Source organism: Castor canadensis, chromosome 1 (assembly GCF_047511655.1).
Source record: "Castor canadensis chromosome 1, mCasCan1.hap1v2, whole genome shotgun sequence".
In the NCBI taxonomy this organism is placed as follows: Eukaryota; Metazoa; Chordata; class Mammalia; order Rodentia; family Castoridae; genus Castor; species Castor canadensis.
The window spans coordinates 203,286,680-203,310,410 of NC_133386.1; the positions used below are offsets into that span (position 1 = coordinate 203,286,680).

The window sequence follows — 23,731 nt, forward strand, 5'->3', positions numbered from 1 at the left end:
TCGCCCCCGCGTGACCATGGCCTACGGACAAAACGCCAAGGCCACTGGGGCCCAGCCGCGCGCCCTGCGTAGCGCCCGGGGGTGGGCAGCAGAGGGTGCAGGAGGTGCTCGCCTCAGCGCGCCTATTGGCTGGAGCCGCCGCCCATCGAGCCCTGGGACCAGACAATTGGTCGCTGAGGGCGGAGTTTGTGGAACCCCAATGAATGGGGGAGCCGGAAGCAGGAAGTGAGTTTGCGAAGCGAGCAGCTGCTGCAGGTGAGGTACGGCGCCCGGGTTTCGGGGACACAGTATGTCACCCTCAGGGGACCAGAGCGAGGCTGGACCGAACGAAAGATCATTCCCTTTTTACCCACCCTCTAGTACGCTTTCCAAATCCTTCACGGCTCCGGCGGCCAAGAAGCGTTCTGGGCAGCCAAGAGTTAACACCCGTTTCAGAACCTGGGGAGATCGCGCTGTTGGGGCGGAGCATTGGGAGTGTAGGGAAGCTGGAAACTCATTCCCAGTTAGGGGTCAGGGCGTGGAGAATCCCGTGGTTTGGGAGACCCCCCGGGTCCCAACCCGGCTGTGAGATCTTTGGAAAGTTGCTTGCCTTGGCCGAGTCTCAATTTCTCTAGGTGTAAAATGGGCTGTGAACTTCTTTGGTTTCCTAGGCTAAAATAAGGAGAAGGCAGGAGAATAGAGAGCTGAAGAAGAAACAGAGAGGGATGAGAACAGGACAGATGCGGGGAGCCGTGAGAGAGGAAAAAAGAATAAGGAAAATCATTACCGATGTAGGTACATCCTATCCAGGGTTACCTCATTTAATTTGCATACCCACCTGTTGAGACTAGCGTTATGGGCATATTCTTTTTACAGAGGAGGAAACAGGTGCAGAAAAGTGAGGCAATTGGCTTGATTTTTAGACATCTGAAACAGTCAGAATAGGAACCCTGGGGCATCTAGCCAGAAACCTGGCTTCTACCCTTGTGAATAATGGTTGGTGGGGTACTGAAGCTTCAATTCTGAACAATGGAGGCTAGGAGGTCAGAGAAGAGGAAGGGAGACAGGGAGGGGTTTGGGGTGGGAGTCCGGAAACAGACAGCAGCCATGGGTCTGTGCTGCTGACCCCTCCTTTGTGTGATTAGGCAAGGCTCCAGGCCTCAGTTTCCCCCAGCTGTAATTCAACATAGTTGAACTCAGACTTTAAAGTTGCGGGGCCACAGGCCAAATAAGGCCCACTAATGTGTTTTGTAACCTTCTTGAGTGAGTCACCTGAGTCTCAGTCTATCTGGTGAATGGGTTCCACAGTATTCCCTTCCTCCTGGGCTTTTGAGAGGAGGAGGTGACCTTCTGAGAGTTCAGAGCAGGTACACATTTGGTGTGTGCTCCATGATGGCTGTGATGACAGTGATGGTTCCCTACAGGGCCCATGGCGGACACCCAGTACATCCTGCCCAATGACATTGGTGTGTGTAGCCTGGACTGCCGTGAGGCCTTCCACCTGCTGTCACCTACGGAGCGCCTCTATGCCCACCACCTGTCTAGGGCTGCCTGGTACGGAGGCCTTGCTGTGCTGCTACAGACCTCCCCTGAAGCCCCCTACATCTACGCCCTGCTCAGCCGCCTCTTCCGTGCCCAGGACCCAGACCAACTGCGCCAACATGCCCTGGCTGAGGGTCTTACAGAGGAGGAGTATCAGGTCAGTTGTCCCAGGCCAGTCCTCATTTACTGAGTGGCTTCTAGGTGTGAAGGACTAGGATGCAGGGGCACAGGTCTCTTTCTTGAATGAAACCAAAGGTTACTTACTCAGGAGGCCTCCCCTCCTAGAGCATCAGCCTCCTCATTTGTAGAATATGCTTATGGGTGTCTGTGCCTCTTAGTGTTGTGGGGACCCACGTAGAATAGTTGCCTATGTCAAGGTACATGTGACTTCTCTGATTGTAACTAAGGAAGTAGCAGTGCATCTTGAGAGAAGGAAGAGGAAGGAGTCCAGGATAGAAATCAGGTCTGAGTTCTGGATCAGTAATCCATTTCTGCATTGTATGGTCTTGGGTAGGCTGTTCTGCCTATCGCCCTGGTTTTGTTTGTTTGTGGGCTTTTTTGGTTTTGGTTTTGGTTTTTTTTTTTTTTTTTAAGACAGAACCTCATGCCACATGCTGTGGAGGCACCTGCTTGTAATACCAGCTACATGAGAAGCATGGGTAGGATAAATGTCTGAGACCAGCCTAGACAAAAAGCATGAGACCGTATCTGAAAAGTAACTAAAGCAAAAAGGGGTAGAGAAATAGCTCAGATGTTAGAGTGTTTGGCTAGCAAGCGTGAGGCCCTGAGTTCAAACACCAGTACCATCCCCAAAAGAAAGGACCCGGTCTTGCTGCATAGCCTAGGTTGACCTCTTTTGTTTGCAAGTAGAAAAAAACCATCTTTTCTGTTTGTTTTTGTTTTTGTTGCTTTTATTCTGTTTTTAGTGGGACTGGAATTTGAACTCAGGGCTTCATGTTTGCAAAGCAGGTGGCTTAAGCCACACCTCCAGTCTGAGAGACCATCTTAAACTGGCTTAAGTGAAAGAGGATTATTGCTAACATAATTGCAAAGTCCAGGGCTAGAGGAAGCTTCAGTCATGGCTGGATTCAGGGGCTCAAGTTGCAGTTTCATCTCTCAGCTTTGCTTTTTCCCCACTGCAGTAGAGGAGCTCCAGGGGCTCCAGCCTAGTGATAGTGGCTAGCTTGAGCCATGTGCTCAGCCTTGTAGCCAGTGAAGTTGATCCCTAAATGGCTGAGCCAGCTCATATCCCTGCCACTGGACCTGGGGAAGGGAGATTCCTCTTCCCCTACCGTGTCTTCCAAAAAGGAAGTGAGATTAAGTTTGAGGTTAGCAAATGCTATAGCATAGATAGATGATTGAGGCCTTCCTGGCTTTATTCGATGCTTCTCAAGAGCTGCCTGACAGGCTTGGGGTTGAGGATTGGCTTCTCAGAGAAGGAAGTGACTTTAAAAAGGACATACAGGCCACAGGTGGCAGAGAGGGTGTTGGGGGTAGAGGGAGCAAAGGTGGTTGAGCACCTGGGTGTGTCTCTGAACTGCTGAGACCAGTTGGGCTACACCACAGGGGTGTAAAAACTGGTCTGTGAAGGTAAGTTGGGCCAGGCTAGGGTCTCCCAGGATCTGGGTCCAGCCCTTGATTTCCCAGCCTTCCCCATACTGGTTCTACCCAGGTGTTTTGGTCCCAGGTGGAGTGGGGGTGAGGGTGAGGGACTGTGCTTCCTGGGTCTCTGATGCTGCTTTCCCCCCCCCACAGGCATTCCTTGTCTATGCTGCAGGGGTCTACTCCAACATGGGCAACTACAAGTCCTTTGGCGACACCAAGTTTGTTCCTAACTTGCCCAAGGTGAGCTGAGGGAGGATTGGGGAAGGTGGGGTACTGGCGGGCCTGGAAAATACAGCAGAAGGAGCCCTAGCTGGAATCATAGGAGCTGAGCAGAATATTGGCCCTGGCCACACTTTGTGTCACCTAGTCTCGGCAGTCACTGCTGACTTTATATAAGGAAGAACACAGCTTTTGCAGACCCTGTTGATCTGGTCAAGCAAGAGCAGGAGGTGACTGCAAGGACAGAGCCCATTGGTCATCACTAGGAACAGGGGAAGCCTGGGCCCAGGGGATCTCTCCCAGGGACCATGGGGCCTGAGCCTGGCTAGGGTACATGTTGCTCATACACCCAGGCTTCTCAGACCTTAATGCTTCCAGGAGCCACTTGGTGATGTTGAAATGCAGCTTCAGGTTCACCAAGGTCTATGGTGGTCTGAGAGCCTACCTTTTTAGACCCTGTCTGTTCTACTAATTCCCAGGCCATACAAGCAGGTCTTAGACTGGAGGACAAGAGCTTGGGAATGGAGGAATGCTCTGGAGGGCAGGTTTGGGAGGCGCATGGCCAGACCAATGGCTTCCCTTCCCCTGCAGGAGAAGTTGGAATGTGTGATTTTTGGGAGTAAGGCCGCCCAGCAGCAGCCAGAAGAAGTCAGGGGCCTCTGGCAGATCTGCGGGGAGCTTATGTTCTCTCTGGAACCAAGACTTCGACACCTCGGGCTAGGGAAGGAGGTGAGGCCCCCAGATGCTTGGGGGAATGAAAGATATATCCTTGGAGGCTCCTGGTCTAGAGGGCAGGGCAACTGCTGGGGGGCAGTTGGTTGTGCTTCCCATTCTCAAGGCAAAGATGCTCAGTTTTGCCATCTGTAAAGTGGGAAGCAGGCCAATGGAATGCTTTCTGAATACCCTTCCAGATCTCACCTCCCAGGATGCTGTGCACAGGAACAAAGGAGAGAAAAGCTGGGAGAGGGAGGGTGCCAAGGAGGGTACAATGGGGAAGGAGGGCTCCCAGGCTTCCTGCCTCTGTCGCTGCTTGGTCTGCTTTAGGGTTGGCCTGGGGGGAGGAGAAGCCTGAAATGAGCATGTTTGTTTCATTGGTTTACAACTTTTTCCCGTGGAAGGAGATGGAGGATGTCGGAAAAAGACACAGAGAGCCTGGAAAAGAAGCTATCAGAACCCTGCTGGGGCCCCTGACCTTGCCAACTCCTCTTTCTCACCTCCCCTCTCTTCCCCAACAGGGAGTCACCACCTATTTCTCTGGGAATTGTACCATGGAAGATGCCAAACTGGCCCAAGACTTTCTGGACTCCCAGGTTTGGGGGTTGGGACTCAGGGTGGTTATTTGATGGGACTCCTGATCCCCCTCACCACTGGCACCTGTTTTTGGGTCCCAGCCTGAGCCCAGAGACATGGGCATCTTGGGTCCTTGAGGTGGGAAGGACTTGGGGAATCTTTGTCTATGAGGTCAGCTGCTCTAGTTTGGAAGTTGGCACATGGATATCACAGCTGTGCCAGGTTAGAGCTGCCCCTGCCCATGCAGATTGTAGGGCCTAAGAGCCTCAGAGCAGGAGGAAGCAGAACATGAGAGTGGCACTTCCCAGCTGGGGCTCTGGAGCCGTGTTGCTCAGTGGCTCCCAAGCTGTGTGACCAGTTTCTGTGTCCACCTGGTATGGCCCTGGGTTAGCTGAGGTCATGTGGTGCCTGGCACTGAGCTCAGTGTATGCAACACAGCAGTGCCCTGGCTCTTCTGCTCCATCTCCCATCTGGCTCAGGAAGGTCCCTAGAAGGTCCTGGCCTGCATTGCCTCCCTGCCATCCTTTCTTGAGATGACCACTCTCTCCACTGTGGACCTAACTGTTCCGCATACCCTGCCCTGATCTTTTCCAGAACCTCAGTGCCTACAACACACGGCTCTTCAAGGAGGTCAACAAGGAAGGGAAACCCTGCTATGAGGTGCGGCTGGCATCCGTGCTCAGCACAGGTGCGCTCAGGCCCTTCTACACCCTCCATTCCATGTCCAGACTTGGCTGGCTCAGGCCACCAGCCTGGCCACTCCAGCAGAAAGAGGGTCCTCCTCTCCCAGTCGTTCCTGTATACAGCTTGGGATGGGTCTGGTCTTTATTTGGGATCCTTTATTACCTGTGAACCAGTCCTTGCAAGTGGGCAAAGGACAGGTCTCTGATTGGCTCTACCTGGTCTCAGACCTACACTGGAGTCAGGGGATGAGGTCAGTCCCTCCCAAACCATCTAGACTGGAGGTGGTAGCGGAGGGGGGCGGGGCATTCTGTTGTGAGGTGAGGGCAGATAGACACAGTGGGGATGGAAACATCTAAGCCCCTGTGAGGACCTTTACTGTCCCTTCTTTACCCATCTGCACTCATTCCAGCCCTGCCTCCTAGTCCTACTCCTAGACTCTGTGCTTTAGCCATGTTCTGAGGCTTCCAGTCCCCCCCCACCCCCAAGACCTTTCACAGCCTACTTCCCTCTTCCAGCCCAGAACACCTTCCAGTCCCTCTATGTTCACCCAGTCACCTCCTCCTCATTTCTCAGGCAGGCATTCTACCTTTACCAGGACCTTCCTCTTCTTCCCCTAGCAGAGGCTGTGCTGCCCCCTTTCTTCCCATCAGCTTACCTAATAATTTCTCAATTAGTTTCCTGTTTCCCCCACTGACTACAAACCCCCGGGAGGAGTGACTGTGTCTCTGTATACCTAGTGCTTGGTAGATACTCAGGTATTTGGCTGTATGGTGAACTGCGCTCCAGGTAGGGGGAGCAGCACAAGCCATAGCAGGGTGCTGGGGACACTTAGGGACCAGCACCGTCTGATTTGACTAGGGCAAAGGATGAGGGTCCAGAGAATAGGAGGGGATCACATTGGAATGCTGAATGGAAGCTGGACCTGTGCTTATGGCACAGATACAGGATGTACAGGATGCACAGTGGCTCTGGGGTTGGGAGTGTGGCTTAGTGATAGAATGCTTGCCTAGCACGTGCAAGGTCCCATCCCCAGCACTACAAAAATAGATAAATAAATAAATAAAACAAAACAAATCAAAAAACCAATGTGGGTCTGGAGCCAGGCTGCCTGAGTATATTGGTCACCTGTGGCTGTATAACAAACATCCCCCAAATTTAAGGATGCAAAACTACCTTTTCATGCTCACGGGCTCCCTGTGTCAGAAGTTGAATGTAATACATAGTAGGAACAACTGGTCTCTGGCTGACAACGTCTGGGGCCTTGGCTGGGAAGACTGGACAACTAGGGATGGAATCAGCTGGAGGCTTACATGTAGACACTAGCCACAGGCTGCGACCTCAGCCCAGTTGTCCACAAGACACCTCATGTAGCATCTTCATACAGTTCACCATGGGTGGGCTCTAGGAGTGAGTATCCAGGAGAACCAGGCAGAAGCTGTGTCACTCTTTTATGACCCAGCCTGGGCAGCCACTTGGTGTCATTTCTGCCATAGTCACAAGCCTGCCCAGCTTTAAGAGGAGGGGACATAGATCTGCATCACAATGAGAGAAATCACAGCACGGGAGAGCCCAGTGAGAGAGGAAGTACTGCTGGTACTTTAACCTTTTGAATAACCTTTTGAAAGATTATTACCTAGCCCAGAAGTCCAATAGGTCCCTCTTACCCATGGTTTCTAAGTTCCATGGCTTCACTTGCCAACCATGGTCCAAAAATAGTGAGTGGAAAAATTCCAGAAATAAACCACTCATAAGTTCTTCTGTTGGTGGGACTGGGGTTTGAACTCAGGGCTTCACGCTTGCACAGCAGGTGTTTCTCTGCTTGAACCACACCTCCAGTTCATTTTACTCTAGTTATTTTGGAGATGGGGTCTTGCAAACTATTTGCCCTGACTGGCCTGGAACCACAATCTTCCTGATCTGAGCTTCCCAAGTAGCTAGGAATTACAGGTGTGAGTCACTAATGCTTGGCTCAAACCACTCATAAGTTTCAAGTAACTCCAGATGCAGTGTGTTATAACTGCTCTATCTTGTTGTTAGCTGTTGGCAATCTTACTGTGCCTAATCTAACAAGTTTGACCTCATCATAGGTGTGCACTGGAGAAAGCATAGTATCTGGTTTCATACTCTCCCTGGTTTCAGGCATCCACTGGGGATCTTGTATCATCCACAGATAAGGGGGGATGACTATATCTTTTATTGATGTAACAGCAAGCAGAATATAAGTGTGTAGTTTCCCATTTTTGTCTGACTGCCACAAATTTAGTGGCACAAAACATACATTTATTTCTTTGACAATTGTGGAAGTCCACAGTCTTAAATCAAGGTGTTTGCAGGACTGTGTTCCTTCTGGAGCTTTCCAGGGGTGCTTCCTTATCTCTTCTAGCGTCTGGAAGATATCTACATTCCTTGGCTTCATGTCAGTTTCTTCTGTCATCACTGTTATCACTATTTCCCACTCAAGCTGTAGTTTCCTCATAAGGACCATTGTGATTGCTTTGAGGATGTGACTCTTAATTTTTTGTTATTTTATTTGTTATTTTTTGAGAGAGGGTCTTGTTTTGTAGCTCAGGCTGGTCTGAAGATCATCTGCCTGAGCCTCCTGAGTGCTGGGATTACAGGTGTGTCCCACCATGCACAGCATAGCTCTTTTTTGATATAATCTGCCACATTGGGTTTGAATCCCTGCTCTGCTACTTGTTAATGTCACTGTCCAAGTGACTTTAGAAAACTTACTTAACCTCTTGGTGCTATAGTTTTCCCAGCTATAAAATGGGGATAATAATTTTCCTCTCCCTCCAGAGTTGGTGTGAGGCTTAAATGAGCTACTTTGACCATCACATGTGATGCATAATTCATTTTCATTTATTGATTTATTTTTGCAGTATGGGATTTGAACTCAAGACCTTGTGTTTGCTAGTCAGGCGCTCTACCACTTGAGCCCTTTTTGCTGTGCTTTTTTCAAACAGGGTCTTGGCGTTTGTGCTCTGGCTGGCCTAGACTGCAATCCTCTGATTTATACTTCCCACCTAGCTGGGATGCCAGGTGCAACAATATCATGTCTAGCTTTTATTGACTGAGATGGGGTCTCTCAAACTTTTTGCCCAAGCTGGCCTCAAACCAAGATCCTCCCAGTCTCTACTTCCCCAGCAGCAAGGATTTACAGGCATGAGTCACTGCACCTTGCTGTTTTTTATTTTTATTTATTTGTTTTTGTTTTCTTGGTCTTTTTAAAAATTCCTTTAAAAAATCGTTTTTTTTTAAAATTTCATCATTTTTACATTTACTCATCTGTGTATACATTTTTGTTTGATCCACCTCCTGCCCCCTGGCGCCCTCCCAATACCTGGCTGTTTTTTAAAGATGAGAGTTTATGCTAATTTCTGTTGGCAATGGGGAGCCAACAGAGATCTTAGAGTAAGAATGGAGAAAAGACTGCTGAGGTGTCTCTCCTGGCTTTTCCCTGAGTTACTCCTCTTTCCTCAGACCCTGCTGAGGGCTTGGAAATGACTTCCAAGCTGAAGAAGTATGAATTCCAGGGAAGGCATTTCCAGGTCACCCGGGGAGACTATGCCCCCATCCTCCAGAAGGCAGTAGAGCACCTGGAGAAGGCCAAGGTAGGACTGGCGAGTGGCGTCCACTCAGGGTCCCTCGGGGCAGCAAAAAGGGCTCGGAAGTGGGAGGGTGGCCCAAGGCTGACCTAGCCCTGCTTATCCCAGGCGTATGCAGCCAACCACCACCAGGAGCAGATGCTGGCGCAATACATAGAAAGCTTCACCCAGGGCTCCATCGAAGCCCACAAGAGGGGCTCCCGCTTCTGGATCCAGGACAAAGGCCCCATTGTGGAGAGGTGAGGCACCAGCCTTTACACCCCACCCCTCCTGCCCACTCTCCTCCATCTCTGTCCTTCTCTCCCCCAGTTACATTGGCTTCATTGAGAGCTACCGAGACCCCTTTGGATCCCGAGGAGAGTTTGAAGGTAACTTCTGGTGGGTGAGGGAGGTTGAGTTGAAATCCCCAGGTTCAAGTTCAGGCTCCCAGGTGTCCCCTGGGAGGTTCTTCCCTCCCCTGTGGCAGTAATAACAACAGCCATGGAAAATAAGCACTATTTACACATCCTGAGCACTGTGGTACCAAGTTTACCTGTGTTGATTCACCTAGACAATATCAGCCTGTACGATTTTTACTGGCTGGAGGTGGCTGAGCCCAGCTACCTGGCTCTGAGTCACTTAGTTGTTCTGTACCTGGCGTCTGGTCAGGGCACAGACTCCTGGCAGAGAGCCATGCATTCTGAGCCTGACTTTGTCCACCACTGGCTCTGTGAACTTTGGCCAAGTAACCTGACCTCTGAGCATCAGTGAGATCACATGTGCAGTGCTGTACTCAGTAGCTGGGAGTACTGATTCAGCAGCTGTCATCCCAGGCTGGTGGCAGACTGCTCATCCCCCATCCCCACACCCCCATGGGATCCACCTATGCAAAGCAGGACATTTTGCCTGAGGATTGAGACTTGTCTCTGCCAATCCTCATCCTTTGACCCTGGGCAGAGAGGCTGAGCATCCAGCCACCAAACTAGGGATTAGCCTGGGAGGAGGGCAGAAAGTGCTAGCAGTACACCAGAGGCTCAGATGGAGCCAACAGATCTAGGCCCAGGGGAAGACGAGTTCACACATGTACAGCTTTCCTGCCTGGGACCTGTTTTCCAGTAGGATCCAGCCTGGATCCCTGCTGTCCCCAGCAGCCAGCACAGGGCCACTGCATACAGTAAAATTCAATACACACATGATAATGGAGGGGTTGGGTAGATGGGGTAGGACCCCAAGACCCTGCCAAACCACAGCTCCTTCTCTCCTGCAGGCTTCGTGGCCATGGTGAACAAGGCCATGAGTGCAAAGTTCGAGCGGCTGGTAGCAAGTGCCGAACAGCTGCTGAAGGAGCTGCCCTGGCCACCGGCTTTCGAAAAGGACAAGTTCCTCACTCCTGACTTCACCTCCCTCGATGTCCTCACCTTCGCTGGCTCCGGCATCCCTGCTGGCATCAACATCCCCAACTGTGAGCTTCCTGGGTATCCCACACCTTGGCCACAAACAATCCTGCACGAGTCACCCTCCCACATGCTTCTCCTATCTGTGACTCTTGACTTTGCCTTTCTTTCTGATCCCCTCTTGGCTCTCTTCTCCAGATGATGACCTGAGGCAGACAGAAGGCTTTAAGAACGTGTCACTAGGGAATGTGCTGGCTTTGGCCAATGCCACACAGCGGGAGAAGCTCACGTTCCTGGAGGAGGAGGATAAGGTGGGCATTGGCAGCCTGAGTGGGGGGGCTGGGCCTCGCCTGGCCTCAGCAGGTCCAGGAACGCAGACAGCTGAGTGCTGTGGTGAGAACATAGTGGCCTGGCCACTTTCTGCCATGTGACTGTGCACTGTAAGCCCCGGTTTCCTCATGTGCATCCAGTGGAGGCAGTCAGTTTCTCCCTCCTGATTGTTGTTTTAGGGAGATGGGCCTAATGGGGCAAAACACACTTGGCCTCCACCGACCACATGCCCCATACAGACCTCAGCCTGGGCAGGGAGGCTGGTGGGCAGGATGGCCACGGTGGGATAGTAGACAGTAGTGTCCCTGCTTGTTTTGCAGGACCTGTACATACGTTGGAAGGGGCCCTCCTTTGAAGTACAGGTGGGGCTACATGAACTGCTGGGCCATGGCAGCGGCAAGCTCTTTGCACAGGTGAGAAGGTGGATGCCCAGGCCAGCGGGGGCCTTCTCAGGTCCTCTTACCTATGACCCGTCCTACCCAGGGTGAAGCTGCTGGGTCAGGTGGGGAAAATCGCCCCCTAAGCAGGGAAGACCCTGTCTTGCCCACCCCCAAGAGGCCCCAGATGCTCAGATGAGTGGGTAGATGGTGAGGGAGGGGCCTCCATGACAATTCAGCTGATAGCCTCTAGACTAGGAGGATTTGCTGACCTCCAGCCAAGGAAGCCCACCCTCGGCAGCCCCTGGGACAGAGACCAGGAATAGATTGTCTCTGGACAATCCCTGTCCTGAGGCTGCAGCACTGCTTGTTCCCTGGAGCCTATACCTTTCCAGTTGTTGCAGGAACCATGTCTCTCCATACCACCCCTTCTTCCTAGGCAGCCACAGTGGCTGGAGCCCTTGACACCCACTTGGGGAATGCAGGAAAGGAAGAACTTCCTCAGCAGGCTAAGGAAGTTTATGGGTCCTCAACATGGAGCCACACAGATGAACTGACCAGGGGAGGGTGAGGACCATCAGAGAGAGGGGTTCTGGGTTGAGCTTATGCCCAGGGACAGTGCTGCTTCTCTGGATGAGGAAGGGTCAGAATTGGGCCTAGGAAAACAAGGAGGCTGAAGAAGGCAGGTGATGAGGCCATGGCCTAGAGAAAGCCTGGACAAGGCACTGGATAAGTTGGTTCCCCTCATTTAACCTCAGTTGGCCCATCTGTACAATGAGGTTCCTGACCCCATCCCACATGGGCTGTTGTGAGAATAAAAGTGAAGTGGCTAGTAGGCCTGGGCACACAGTAGACCTTTCGCAAATGGGAGTTAGTGTTAAGAGACACAGAGATTATATGTCCTTATTCTGTTTGGAGTTCTTTGTCTCTGAGCCTCAGTGTCCCCATCTGCAAAATAGGGAGAAGCAGCCAGGCCCTGTGGCCCAACCACTGGGGCATCTTTAACTAGAGCTGGAGATCCTGACTCTGAGTCTTCACACAACATTAGGCGGACCCTCCTGTCTGGTTCGCAGTTTCCCTCTCTGTACAGGGGGCCTGGTGGCTAGTTTCTTCACACTCAGGTCTCTGTGGAGGTGGCCAATGTCCCAGAACTCTGAGGTTTGCAGGCATCAGTGTGACAGTGGGTGTGCTGCTCCTGCAGTCTACTTGCTACTCCTTGGCTCACCTTTCTGAGCCATTCCTGGGGCCCAGGGACTTTGGGACTGAAGGCCTGGACCAGCTGGGGCACCTTTCCCTTGCTGGCCCCACGTCTGTGGCCTTTCTCCTGCAGGATGAGAAAGGAGTGTTCAACTTTGACCATGAGGCAGTGATCAACCCAGAGACGGGGGAGCAGGTAAGCACAGCCTCCCTGGAGCCCGGGAGCCAAGATGGAGGTCATAGGCCAGTCCTGACTCCTGAGTCTCCCCTACCCCCAGATTCAGAGCTGGTACCGGAGTGGAGAGACCTGGGACAGCAAGTTCAGCACCATCGCCTCCAGCTACGAAGAGTGCCGGGCAGAGAGCGTGGGCCTCTACCTCTGCCTCAATCCCCAAGTGCTGGAGTAGGAGCAGTGGGCTAGAGGGGTCCCAGCAGGTGGGGGAGCGGATGCTGGAGGGCAAGACCACCTGTGACTTTTCCCCATCCCAATAGGATCTTTGGCTTTGAGGGGGACAATGCAGAAGACGTGATCTACGTGAACTGGCTCAACATGGTTCGGGCTGGGCTGCTGGCTCTGGAGTTCTACACCCCAGAGGCCTCTAACTGGCGACAGGTAGGGCTGGTGGAGCTGTGGGGACCAGGGAGGGAGCCTGCTGTATGGCCAAGATCAGGATTTTGGGTTCAGGGATGGGTCAACTGTACCCCTAAGGCAGATGAACTGGGTTTAATCCTGAACTCCATTGTTGCTGGAGCATCTGCTGTGAGCCTGTGTCCCTCTCTGTGAAATGGGAGCAATTATCTCTCCCGGCCACCTCTCAGGGTGAATCAGGTGAGACGTTTTACTGCCACAACTAAGAGCTGACTGACTGTGTGCCGGACACAGCACTTGGCACCTCATACAACTGAGCAGTTTGCTCCCCGTTCCTGCCCCAGGAGGGAGGCACTCTGAGTCTCCTCATTTTAGAGATGAGGAAATTGAGACACAAAGGGACTGCTTAGCTTGGCTGCTCAGGCAGAGCTAGGATTCATCTCCACAGAGCCACCTCCAGTGCCGTTGGACCACTCAGTTTGGACGTAAGATGAGGAAGCAATGTTACATCATCAAACGAATACTTGTGTGTGTGTGCGGCACTGGGGTTTGAACTCAGGGCCTTGTGCTTGCTAGGTAGTCACTCTACCACTTGAGCCACACCCCCGGCCCTTTTTTTTTTCAGCACTAGGGCTTGAACTCCAGGCCTACACCTTGAGCCACTCTACCAGCCTTTTTTTTGTGATGTTTTTTTGAGATAGGGTCTTGCAGAACTATTTGCCCGGGCTGGCTTTGAACCACGATCCTCCTAATCTCTGCCTCCTGAGTAGCTAGGATTATAGGCTTGAGCCACTAGCGCCTGGTACCCCGGCCCTTTTTGCTTTAGTTTGTGTTTTAGATAGGGTCTCGTACTTTTGCCCTGGCTGGCCTTGGATTGCGATCTTCCTACCTCCCTCTCCTGAGTAGCGAGGATTAGAGTATGCCATCACACTTGGTGAGAATACACATTTTAAAGCCAAGCATCGTGGTGAACAACTGTAGTCTCAGCTACTGAGGGGGCTGAGACAGGAAGTTTGCTTAAGCTTAGGAGTTCAGGGCCAGCCTGAGCAACATAGCAACAAGACCTGACACCAAAAAAAAGAGAGATAGAAATACACATACACATGAAAATATGTATTTTACTGTCTGGAAACTTAGGACTGAGTTCTAGCTCTTCTTTTGCAGCTGTGTGACCCTGAACAAGTCACTGTACTTCTCTGGGCTCTGTTTTATCATCTGTAAAATGAGGGTGATGATGTCTACTTGGTTCTACTGTTAAGCACAAAGTTGGGGAAGAGAAAGTCCTCAGGTGTTGGTGTCAGTGGACCTCAGGAATAGAAGTTGTACTGGGGGTGCTAATTGACTGCTAATGGACATGAGGACGCAGGCCTTGGACTGAGCACCTACCTGTTGGCTAAAAGTGACCCTCTTCCCTCTCGCTCCGCAGGCCCACATGCAGGCGCGGTTTGTGATCCTGAGAGTATTGCTAGAGGCTGGTGAGGGACTTGTGACCGTCACTCCTACCACAGGCTCTGATGGGCGCCCAGATGCCCGGGTCCGCCTGGACCGAAGCAAGATCCGGTCAGTGGGCAGGCCAGCCCTGGAGCAGTTCCTGCGGAAACTCCAGGTAAGTGAGGGGTTCTTGCTTCAAATATCCCCAGCCTCTGCCCAGTCCCCCACCCTCATAGCCTCCTGGTCAGTTCCTTTGAGCATTCAGAAAGTCTTTATAGCCAGTGTTCCTATGTGCCAGAAACTGAGACTATGCTGTAAACAGTTTGTCATGTGATAGGAGGGAAAGCAGATAATGAACAGGTAAACAGTAAGTGAACAAGGTGCCTCAGATCATGGCAAGAGCTGTAATGGCGGTAAAACTGCAGGATGTGAAGGGAAGATTAGAGAGGAAAGAAAGGACCACCCTAGTCAGGTGCTGGTGGCTCACGCCATAATCCTAGCTACTCAGGAGGCAGAGATCTGGAGGATTGTGGTTCGAAGCCAGCCCAAGCAAATAGTTCTGCAAGACCCTATCTCAAAAAAACCCTTCACAAAAAAAGGCTGGTGAAGTGGCTCAAGGTATAGGCCCTAAGTTCAAACCCCAGTACCATTAAAAAAAAAAAAGAAAGAAAGGGCCACCCTTGCTGCAGATCAGGGAGGGCTTCTTGGAGGAAGTGTCATTTGAAGTGGAATTTGCCAAGAAAGAGCCACCTCTGAGGAGATCTGAAAGCAGAAGAAACAGCAAGCACCTTTGCCAGGATTAGGACCTAAATGAGTCTGGTGGGTTGAGGGACAAACTGTGGCTAGGGGACCCTGGCTCCTCCCACAGGGGGTAGTTTAGAGTGAGGAGACTTTACCCACAGCAAGTCAGCTGGGTTACTGGGGCAGCATATCCTGCCTCTCTGGCCTCTGCTTTTCCTGTCTGGGTTCCACCCACCCTGCTTAACAAAGATTAAATGAAACAACATGGATAGGGTACAGTGAGCCACACACATGTGGCTCCAGGGCTGCTGACATCAGCACCACCCAGGAACAGGCTGGTAGTACAGATTCCTGGCCCTGTCCCTGCCTCGTGAATCAGGGCCTCTGGGGACCTACACTCAAAAGAGTTCGAGGACCAGTGAGGAGCTGCTCTCTCTTTGCTCTACCTTCCACAACAACAGGGTCCTGTTGGTTCTTTCAGCAATTCACAAATTAAGTGACATATCACAAATCATAAGTTTATGATTTTTAAAATCATGAATCACAATATTGCTTTGTGATTTTATTCCTACCTGTTTCCAAAAAGGATTTAAGGCATTTTTCCAGAAAACATACATGTTTGTGGGCCATGTGTGGTGGTGCACACCTTAATCCCTGCTACTTTGGGGGCAGAGATCAGGAGGATTGTTCAAGGCCAACCTGGGCAAAATGAGACCCTATCTAAAAAACAAACTAAAGCAAAAGGATGGAGGGCGTGGCTCAGGTGGTAGAGCACCTACCTAGCAAGTGTGAGGCTTTGAATTCAAACCCCAGTACTGCAAAAGATGTATGTTTGTAAAATAAGATTAAAATTTAGGAGCTGGGGGATAATTCAGCAGTAAAGTACTTACTACTAAGCACTGGGGTTTGAGCCCCAGCACCACAAAAACAACAACAACAACAAGAAATCAATTAAAAATCACTAGATCCAAAATACAATGTAATGTTTTGAATGGGTCCCGGAATAGGAAAAGCACATTTAGTGAAAAACTACGAAGCCTGAACTGAGTAGAGTTTAGCTCATAGTGAGGGACCAGTTCTGTAAGCAATAACTACTGGAAACAGCTAGAGGCATACAGGAACTCACTGCACTGTCTTTGCAACTTTTCTAGTTTAAACTTGGGTGGTTTTATTTTGGTGGTACTGGTGTTTGAACTCAGGACCTCATGCTTGCTAGGTAGGCACTCTTGAACCATGCTGCCAACCCACAACCTTTCTATAAATCTAATGTTTTTCCAAAATAGTTCATTAAAAATAACAAACCAGAAGGCTAGCTACAAGGTGATGAAGGAGAAGAAAAACAACCCCAAATCATTAAGGGGAAGAATCGAATCTGTCAACTCCTATTTTTATTTATTTATTTATTTTTGCAGTACTGGGGTTTGAACTCAGGGGCTACACCTTGAGCTACTCCACCAGCACTTTTTTGTGATGCATTTTATCAAGATAGAGTTTCTCGAGCTATTTGCTCTGGCTGGCTTTGAACTGTGAGCCTCCTGATTAGCTAGGATTACAGGTGTGAGCCACCGGCGCCCTGCTAGCACAGAGCTTTCTGGAAGGCCCTTCTAGAGACTGAGCCAGCTGGGTCTCTGTACAGATGGAACCGTGCAGCATAACTTTCAGCCTCTGCAGCATGAGCTTTACTGGAGACCTGGGATGTGGGATCACCTTTGGTGTGATGATTTGTATCAGCACCCAGTGGCAGTTCAGAGCATGGCAGTGGGATGGCAAGCAGGACAGCCAGGGGTCCCCAACACAGCCTCCTTTTTGGACCACCTTTTATTATTAAAACTAGGTACAAATCTGTATTTCTGACTTCTTGGAAAACCTAGCAACAGTACGCTCAGTTCCCACGTGACTGGGAAGCCACTGTGCATTTGAACAGGGCAGGGGCTTTCTAGTTTGCTGGGGTCCTCCCCACTCTCTTTACCTACAGTAAGTCTTCTGGGTCCACATACAGATCCATGAATTCAACCAACTATATCAAAAATGTTCAGGAGCCAGGTGTTGGCTCATGCCTGTAATTCTAGTTCCTTGTGAGGCTGAGATCAGGAGGATCATGGTTCGAGACCAGCCGGAGCAAGTAGTTCCTGAGACCCCCCCCCCATCTCCAAAATAGCTGTAATAAAATGGACTGGAGGTGTGGCTCAGTAGACTGCCTGCTTTGCAAGTTTGGAGTGAACTCACACCCTAGTCCCACCAAAATTAAAAAAAAAAAAAAGTGTGGAAAGCTGGGCGTGGTGGTGCACACCTGTAGCCCCAGCACTCAGGAGGCTGAGGCAGAAGATTGCAAGTTCAAGGCCAGTCTGGGCTCTAGCAAGACCCTGTCTAAAATAAGACTAAAAGCATAGCAATGCGTAAACTGGGGGTGTGGCGACCCAATGTTAGAGTGCTTGCCTAGCATGTGTGAGGCCCTGGGTTTGATAAAGTGAGCCCTGAAAAAATAAAGTGAGTTAAAGACAATTTTTAGACAAACAAAAACAGTTTACCATTAACGTGCCCTCAGTAGCAAAACTTCTACAGGATATAATTGAGGAAAAAAACATAGCTCTGGAGAGAAGTTTCAATAAAGCAAAAGAAATAGTGATAGAAATGGTAGATGTGAGGATAAATGTACAGTACGAACTTCATCCAGCAATAAAAATGTTCCATTTGTGGGGTTGAAAAAGAGGCTTGAATACTGGATCACAGCAGCATATAAGTCATGGAATTGGAGTGGATACTGTAGGGTCCTTTTATAATTTGGGAGAAGGATAAATATATTCTTATCAGACTTTACTAAGTGTACAGGCCATAATTTCTAGGGCAAACACTAAAATAATCAAAATAGAGAGTATAATTCCAAAACTAAATCTAAAAGAAGACAAGCAAGGTGGAAAAAGTATAAGACCAATAACTTAATAGTGAAAAAAAAAAAAGAAAGGAAAAAGAAAAACCTGATGTAAAAACAGGCAATGGACATGAATAGACACTTCTCCATCCAAGGTATACCAATGACCAACAAGTATTTAAAAAGACACTCAACATCACTAACCATCAGAGAAATGCAAATCAACCACAATGTCTGATCACCTCATACATGTTAGGATGGTTATCATCGGAAAACAAAAGATAACGAGTGGTGATGAGGACATGGAGTGATTGGAACCCGTGAACACTGTTGGAGGGACTGTAAGATGGTATAGCCGTCATGCAAAACAGTGTGAAGTTTCCTTAGAAGATTAAAACTGGAACTACCATGAGATAGTAGCAATTAAAACTGGAACTACCATGAGATCCAGCAATCTCACTTCTGGGTAGTTATCTAAAAGAATTGAAGTCAAGGTTTCAAAGAAAGATATTTGCACTCCCATGTTCATTATAGCATTATTCACAACAGCCAAGATGTGGAGACAACTTAAATATCCATCAGTGGATGAGTAAATAAAGACAATGTGGTATGTCCATACAATGGAATATTATTTGACCTTGAAAAGGTAGAAAATTCTGCCTTATTCAACATACAACAACATGGATGAAGCTTGAGGATTTATGCTAAGTGAAATAAGCTCATCCAGTAAGTAGATCACACACTGTTGGCATCATCTCTCCAAGTTGTGCATTCATGTAACACAGACCTGCGAGTTCTGGAAAAACTTGCATCTGTTCATGAAGAGACATATGAGGATATTTGCAGCTGCAAAATGCACAAATTAGGGCTGGGGATGTAGCTCAGTGATAGATCACATGCTTAGCATGCAGGAGGCTCTGTGTTCATTCAATCCAGCACTGCATATACACTCACTTGAGAAAAGCACAGATTACACATCAACAATAGAAGAGATTAAGTCATGTGTTTTTGAGTGGACTATGATACAGCAGTGAGAAGAACTATATAGCTGTATGTGTTAATACAGCTGAATCTCAAACATAATTTAAACAGAAAGGGCAAATATATATAGTTCAATAAGAGGCAAAAAAAAAAAAAAAAAAAAATAGGTGATTTAGCCAGGCAGTGCCAGTGGCTCACACCTCTAATCCTAGCTATTCAGGAGGCAGAGATCAGGAGGATTACAGTTTGAAGCCAGCCTGAGCAAATAGTTTGTGAGACCCTATCTTGAAAAAAACAATCACAAAATAAGGGCTGGTGGAGAGGCTCAAGATATAGGCCTTGAGTTCAAGCCCCAGTACTGCAAAAAAAAAGGTGATTTAAAATAAAATTTACAAAGGTAATCATAAGCATAAGCATAGAATTAAAAACAGTGGTTTGTTCAGATGGGGAAGCTGCAAATGGGGGCAGGTGAACTAACTTATGTGGATTGGTAAGTGTCTGGTTGTCTATCTCATTATCTTGTATGATATATATACTATCTATGTTGTGTGCTATTTTTAAAGGGGTGGGTCTTTGGGGGTACAGAATCAGTGGTTGAATATTTGCCTAGCATGACAAGGCCCTGAGGTTGATCCCTAGCAGCACAAACAAAACAAAACAAAAAAACGGGTACCAGTGTCTTGCATCTGTAATCTTTACTTGTAGCTACGAACACAAAAAAGGGCTGGTGGAGTGGCTCAAGTGGTAGAGCACCTTCTAAGAAAGCATGAGTCCCTAAGTTCAAACCCCAGTACAAAAGCCAAAAAAAAAAAAAAGGACAAGAGATGCATTTCTCACAGTTTGGGAGGCCCTGGCATTGGCAGGTTCAGTGTCTGGTAAGCGATGTGCTTCTCTTCTAAGATGGTGACTTGGAGGGAAGGAAACCTACATTCTCACATGGTTATTAAGTCATTACATTTTAACCCGTGAGCCTTGGAGGAGACAAACCATAGCACAGACTGTCCAGGGCTGGGCAACATCAGCCCTGGCCCCTGGCAGAGTCTTGTGGATGCAAGGGGAGTAGACGCTTACTCCTTCCTTCCTTCCTTCCTACAGGTGCTCAAGTCCACAGGGGATGTGGTCGCAGGGCGGGCCCTGTATGAGGGGTATGCAGCAGTCACTGACGCGCCTCCCGAGCGCTTCCTCACCCTCAGGGACACAGTGCTACTGCGCAAGGAATCTCGGAAGCTCATCGTTCAACCCAACACTCGCCTTGAAGGTAATGCACTTTGATGGGCCACTCAGCCTTTAATTAGCACAAAATTTCCTCTCCTGTTCCCTCCCTGCCGTGGTCCTTCACCTGCCAAACCTCAGCCTGCACCTTGGCATCTCCCACCACACACACACACACAAGGTCATGCTAATTGTCAAACAGCAACAGAAGGTCTGAGGAAAGCAGGCAGAGAAGGGGTGTGTGGGCAACCAGGCCAGGAACTGGAGAATCTTGTGCACCCCCACACCAGGTCAGGTCAGGCAATGAGCTGGGGCCATGCGGGCCAAACAGAACCAAGGGAGAATCTGACTTGGCAGTATCCAGGGTGGAGATCAGCTCCATCATCCTTCTGTCTTCTCAATTGACAATTCCATTTCCAAATGCCCTGATCCTGTTTGTGTGGCGCTTGTTCCTAGTGTTCCTTCCATTTCTCCAACACATTGAACCCACTCCATTCCTCCAGCCTTTGTACACACTGTTCCCTCTGCTTGGCACGATTGTCCCCCAGATCTATGCCTGTCTGGTCCTTCTTGTCACTCAGACCCTTATTAAATGGCACCGTCTCAGCTGCCCTAACCTCTTAGCACAAAGTGACCCCTTCAGCATCTATCTTTCAGCTGATTTTCTTGGTGCATCCATCATGCTTGACCATTTACTTATCTGTCTCATTTCGATGGCAGCAGGGACTGCATACCCAGGCCCCTAGAATGGGGGCAACTGCTCCATGTTGTCAAATGAGTGAATGGACAAGCCATGCTGGCCCCATGGACAACCATTGCTTTGCTATGTCCATTCTGGTGGGAGCCATTGAGGGCTGGAGAGGTGAATGGGACCTGAGCCTTCCCCTTAAGCAGTTTAGGGCTCATTAAATGATAGGACATGGAGCTAATAATTATACAAGGGAAGCATTAATGAGTGCCCAAAAATATACTAACAGTGCACTGAGCACTCAAACGAAAGATCCCATTTGTCTTCAGAAAACCTGGGGAGTGTCTATGAAGGAAGAGATGGTTAAACTAGACCTGAACTGCCAGGCTCACTCCTGTAATTCCAGTTATGTGAGAGGCTGAGATTAGGAGGATCGTGGTTTGAGGCCAGCCTGGGCAAAATAATCAGAGCAAAATGAACTGGAGGTGTGACTCAAGCAGTAGAGTATCTGCTTTGCAAGCACGAAGCCCTGAGTTCAAACCTCAGTCCCACCAAAACTAGAGCTGAAGAACAGGTTGGATTTTCAGCTTGTAGTAGTGGTAACCTGGGATTGGCTAAGTGGTAGAGGTTTGCCTAGCATGTAAGAAGCACTGGGTTCCACCACCAGTACCACAGGGTTAACAAACAAAAAACAACAAAGGTAGTGGTGGTGGTGAGGATAAGGGCTAACTTTTGAGGTCTTCCAGGTGCCAGGCATAAAAACTTTTCATGGATTAACTCCCAACAACTCAATGAGAAATGTTTATTTCTCCCAGGTTTCAGGTGGAAACTGAAACAGACACACAGAAGGGCTGTGTGTTTTTGTCTGAGGTCACACAGCCACTTGAGGGCAGAGTCAGGACATAAACCTAGGCACCTAAGCCCAAGCATGTGCTCTTAACTATTGTTCCCCACTTGGTGCCACTGCAGTAAGAAGGCAGAGCAGCTGAGTGCGTCAGAGGGGAACACTTTCCCATGAGTACTTGGGACCCCAGAACAGGTCCACTTAACAGGTGGGTAAAGGGTTCAGAGATGCTGCTACTGGATGTGGCTGGCCTTTGTGGGGCACCCAACCAATGCATGTAATCACCACAGCTCCTGATAGATGGGATTCTGTGCTCACCCCCACTTTATAGATGAAGAAACTGAGGCTTAGAGAGGTTGGGAAAGTTGCTCATAGTGTAGACAGAGATGAAACAATTTTTGAACTGTAAGCTCCAGGAGACCAAGGACTAGCATCTGGTGTAAATCTTTTTTGTTGCTAATTTGGGGGCTTGGGTTTTTTGTTGTTTTTTTTTTTTTTTTTTGACTGGGTTTTACTATGTAACCCAGGCTGACCTGGAATTCAGGATCCTCCTGCCTTAGCCTCCTGAATGCTGGGATTACAGGCCTGCTCTACCACACCCTGCTTAGTGTAAATCTTTTTTTTTTTTTTTCAGTACTGGAGAGTTTCAATTCAGGGACTGATGCTTGAAAGCAGGCACTCTACAACTTGAGCCCCACTGCCATCCCTGTTTAAATTATTTTTCAGATAGGGTCTCAAATTTTTGCCCAGGGTCTGCCTCCGTAGAAATCCTCCTACCTACAGCCTCCTACCTAGGTGGATCATAGATGTGTGCCAGCATGGCTGGCTTATTAAGATGGTCTTTGCCTGGACTGGCTTCAGATTTCAGTCCTCCTGATCTCGTCTCTGAGCAGCAATGATTATAGGTATGAGCCACCATACCCAGCATTGGTATAAATCTTAAAAAAGGGAGAAATGCAGGTAATAATTCATTTAATACTCTCCCTATAATATTTCCTTCCTCACAGTGGTGTTATAAGAGCTAAATTAGATAATTAACATTGAGCCCAGGCTTTTGCGCAAGAGCTCAGTACGAGCTCCTGTGCCTATGTTGTTATGATTATGCTCTCCTATTTACATCTTTCCCTACTTCTGTTTTTTCTCGTTTCCTCTTCTCAGGCTCAGAAGTGCAGCTCCTCGAGTATGAGGCCTCGGCTGCTGGCCTCATCCAGTCCTTCTGTGAGCGCTTCCCAGAGGATGGGCCTGAGTTGGAGGAGGTCCTTACCAGGCTAGCGAAAGCAGATGCCCGCTTCTGGGGGGAGCCCCAGTGAGGCCCCATCTAACCTGACTAGAGAAGATCTGCATGGTCCCTTCCCCTTGCATCAAACCAGGGCTGCTAGAGCCCTGCATTGTGTGTAATTAGGGGCCAAGGGAGGGGTGGGAGCTCGGACTTTGGTGCTACCTCAGCAGAGGGTGGTGACACTAACCCCTTCCATTGCCAGCACTTTCCAGTTTACCAAGTGCTTCCCCCTGTGTTACTTGTTCTACGCTGCCATCTATGGAGTGAACATGATAGGGCTCCTAGTCTGATTTCCCACGTGACAAAGTGGCAGTTCTGAGAATTGACTGGTCTAGATCCCACAGGTAGTATGTGACAGAGCCAGGGTTTAAAACATTCTCACCAAATCCAGTGCTCTTCATGTATTTCTTTTATAACCAGAAAAATAAATATCTAAAACAACCACCATCCTTACAGTGTGTGTGATTCCTGCTTTGCTCTCTGGAGGACAGTTGTATCAAAGCCTGGGGAGGGAGCGGGTGGTCACTTTTGGCCACTGGTCCACAACAGAATTTTGACATTATCTCTAAATGAGGATGCACAGTCACAGCACAATTTTTGTAGCCCTTCTTTCTGGCATTTCTTGCATTAAAAAATATTTCAGGATCCTCAAAACTAGAAACAGTCTATTTCAGCCAAGGTCCTCCACATTGCCCCTTAATCCTAGTGTTTTGCATCTCGGATCACAGGCAGCCAGAAAGGATACGTCCATTTTCAACCCGGTTAACCATGAAGACCAAGAGTTTGCTTAGATGTTAGCGGGGCCCCTCTCAAAGCCTCGAAGCCAGAGAACCCTGTCCGCGACCTAGAAGTTGTAGGGCCCAGGACACACAAATCAAAATAAACTGGGACGA

General features: G+C 49.2%; 1 protein-coding gene across 3 annotated transcripts; it reads left to right on the plus strand.

Moving 5' to 3' along the window:
* Nucleotides 1-148: 148 nt before the first annotated feature.
* On the plus strand, nucleotides 149-23,285 carry Dpp3 (dipeptidyl peptidase 3). Of its 3 annotated transcripts, none has more exons than XM_020164730.2 (18): nucleotides 149-255; nucleotides 1,404-1,678; nucleotides 3,277-3,366; nucleotides 3,937-4,074; nucleotides 4,581-4,655; nucleotides 5,230-5,323; nucleotides 8,803-8,933; nucleotides 9,036-9,166; nucleotides 9,237-9,295; nucleotides 10,174-10,368; nucleotides 10,499-10,611; nucleotides 10,951-11,043; nucleotides 12,338-12,400; nucleotides 12,483-12,607; nucleotides 12,697-12,817; nucleotides 14,220-14,399; nucleotides 19,911-20,073; nucleotides 22,718-23,285. In XM_020164730.2, the coding sequence occupies exons 1-18, from the start codon at nucleotides 204-206 to the stop codon at nucleotides 22,867-22,869; spliced, it is 2,250 nt and encodes a 749-aa protein (XP_020020319.1). In that variant the 5' UTR covers nucleotides 149-203; the 3' UTR covers nucleotides 22,870-23,285. The 3 variants fall into 3 exon arrangements, with proteins under 3 accessions (XP_020020319.1, XP_020020320.1, XP_073905741.1); XM_020164731.2 differs by having other exon boundaries at nucleotides 202-260; XM_074049640.1 differs by lacking the exon at nucleotides 149-255 and adding an exon at nucleotides 746-770.
* The last annotated feature ends 446 nt before the right edge of the window (nucleotides 23,286-23,731 follow it).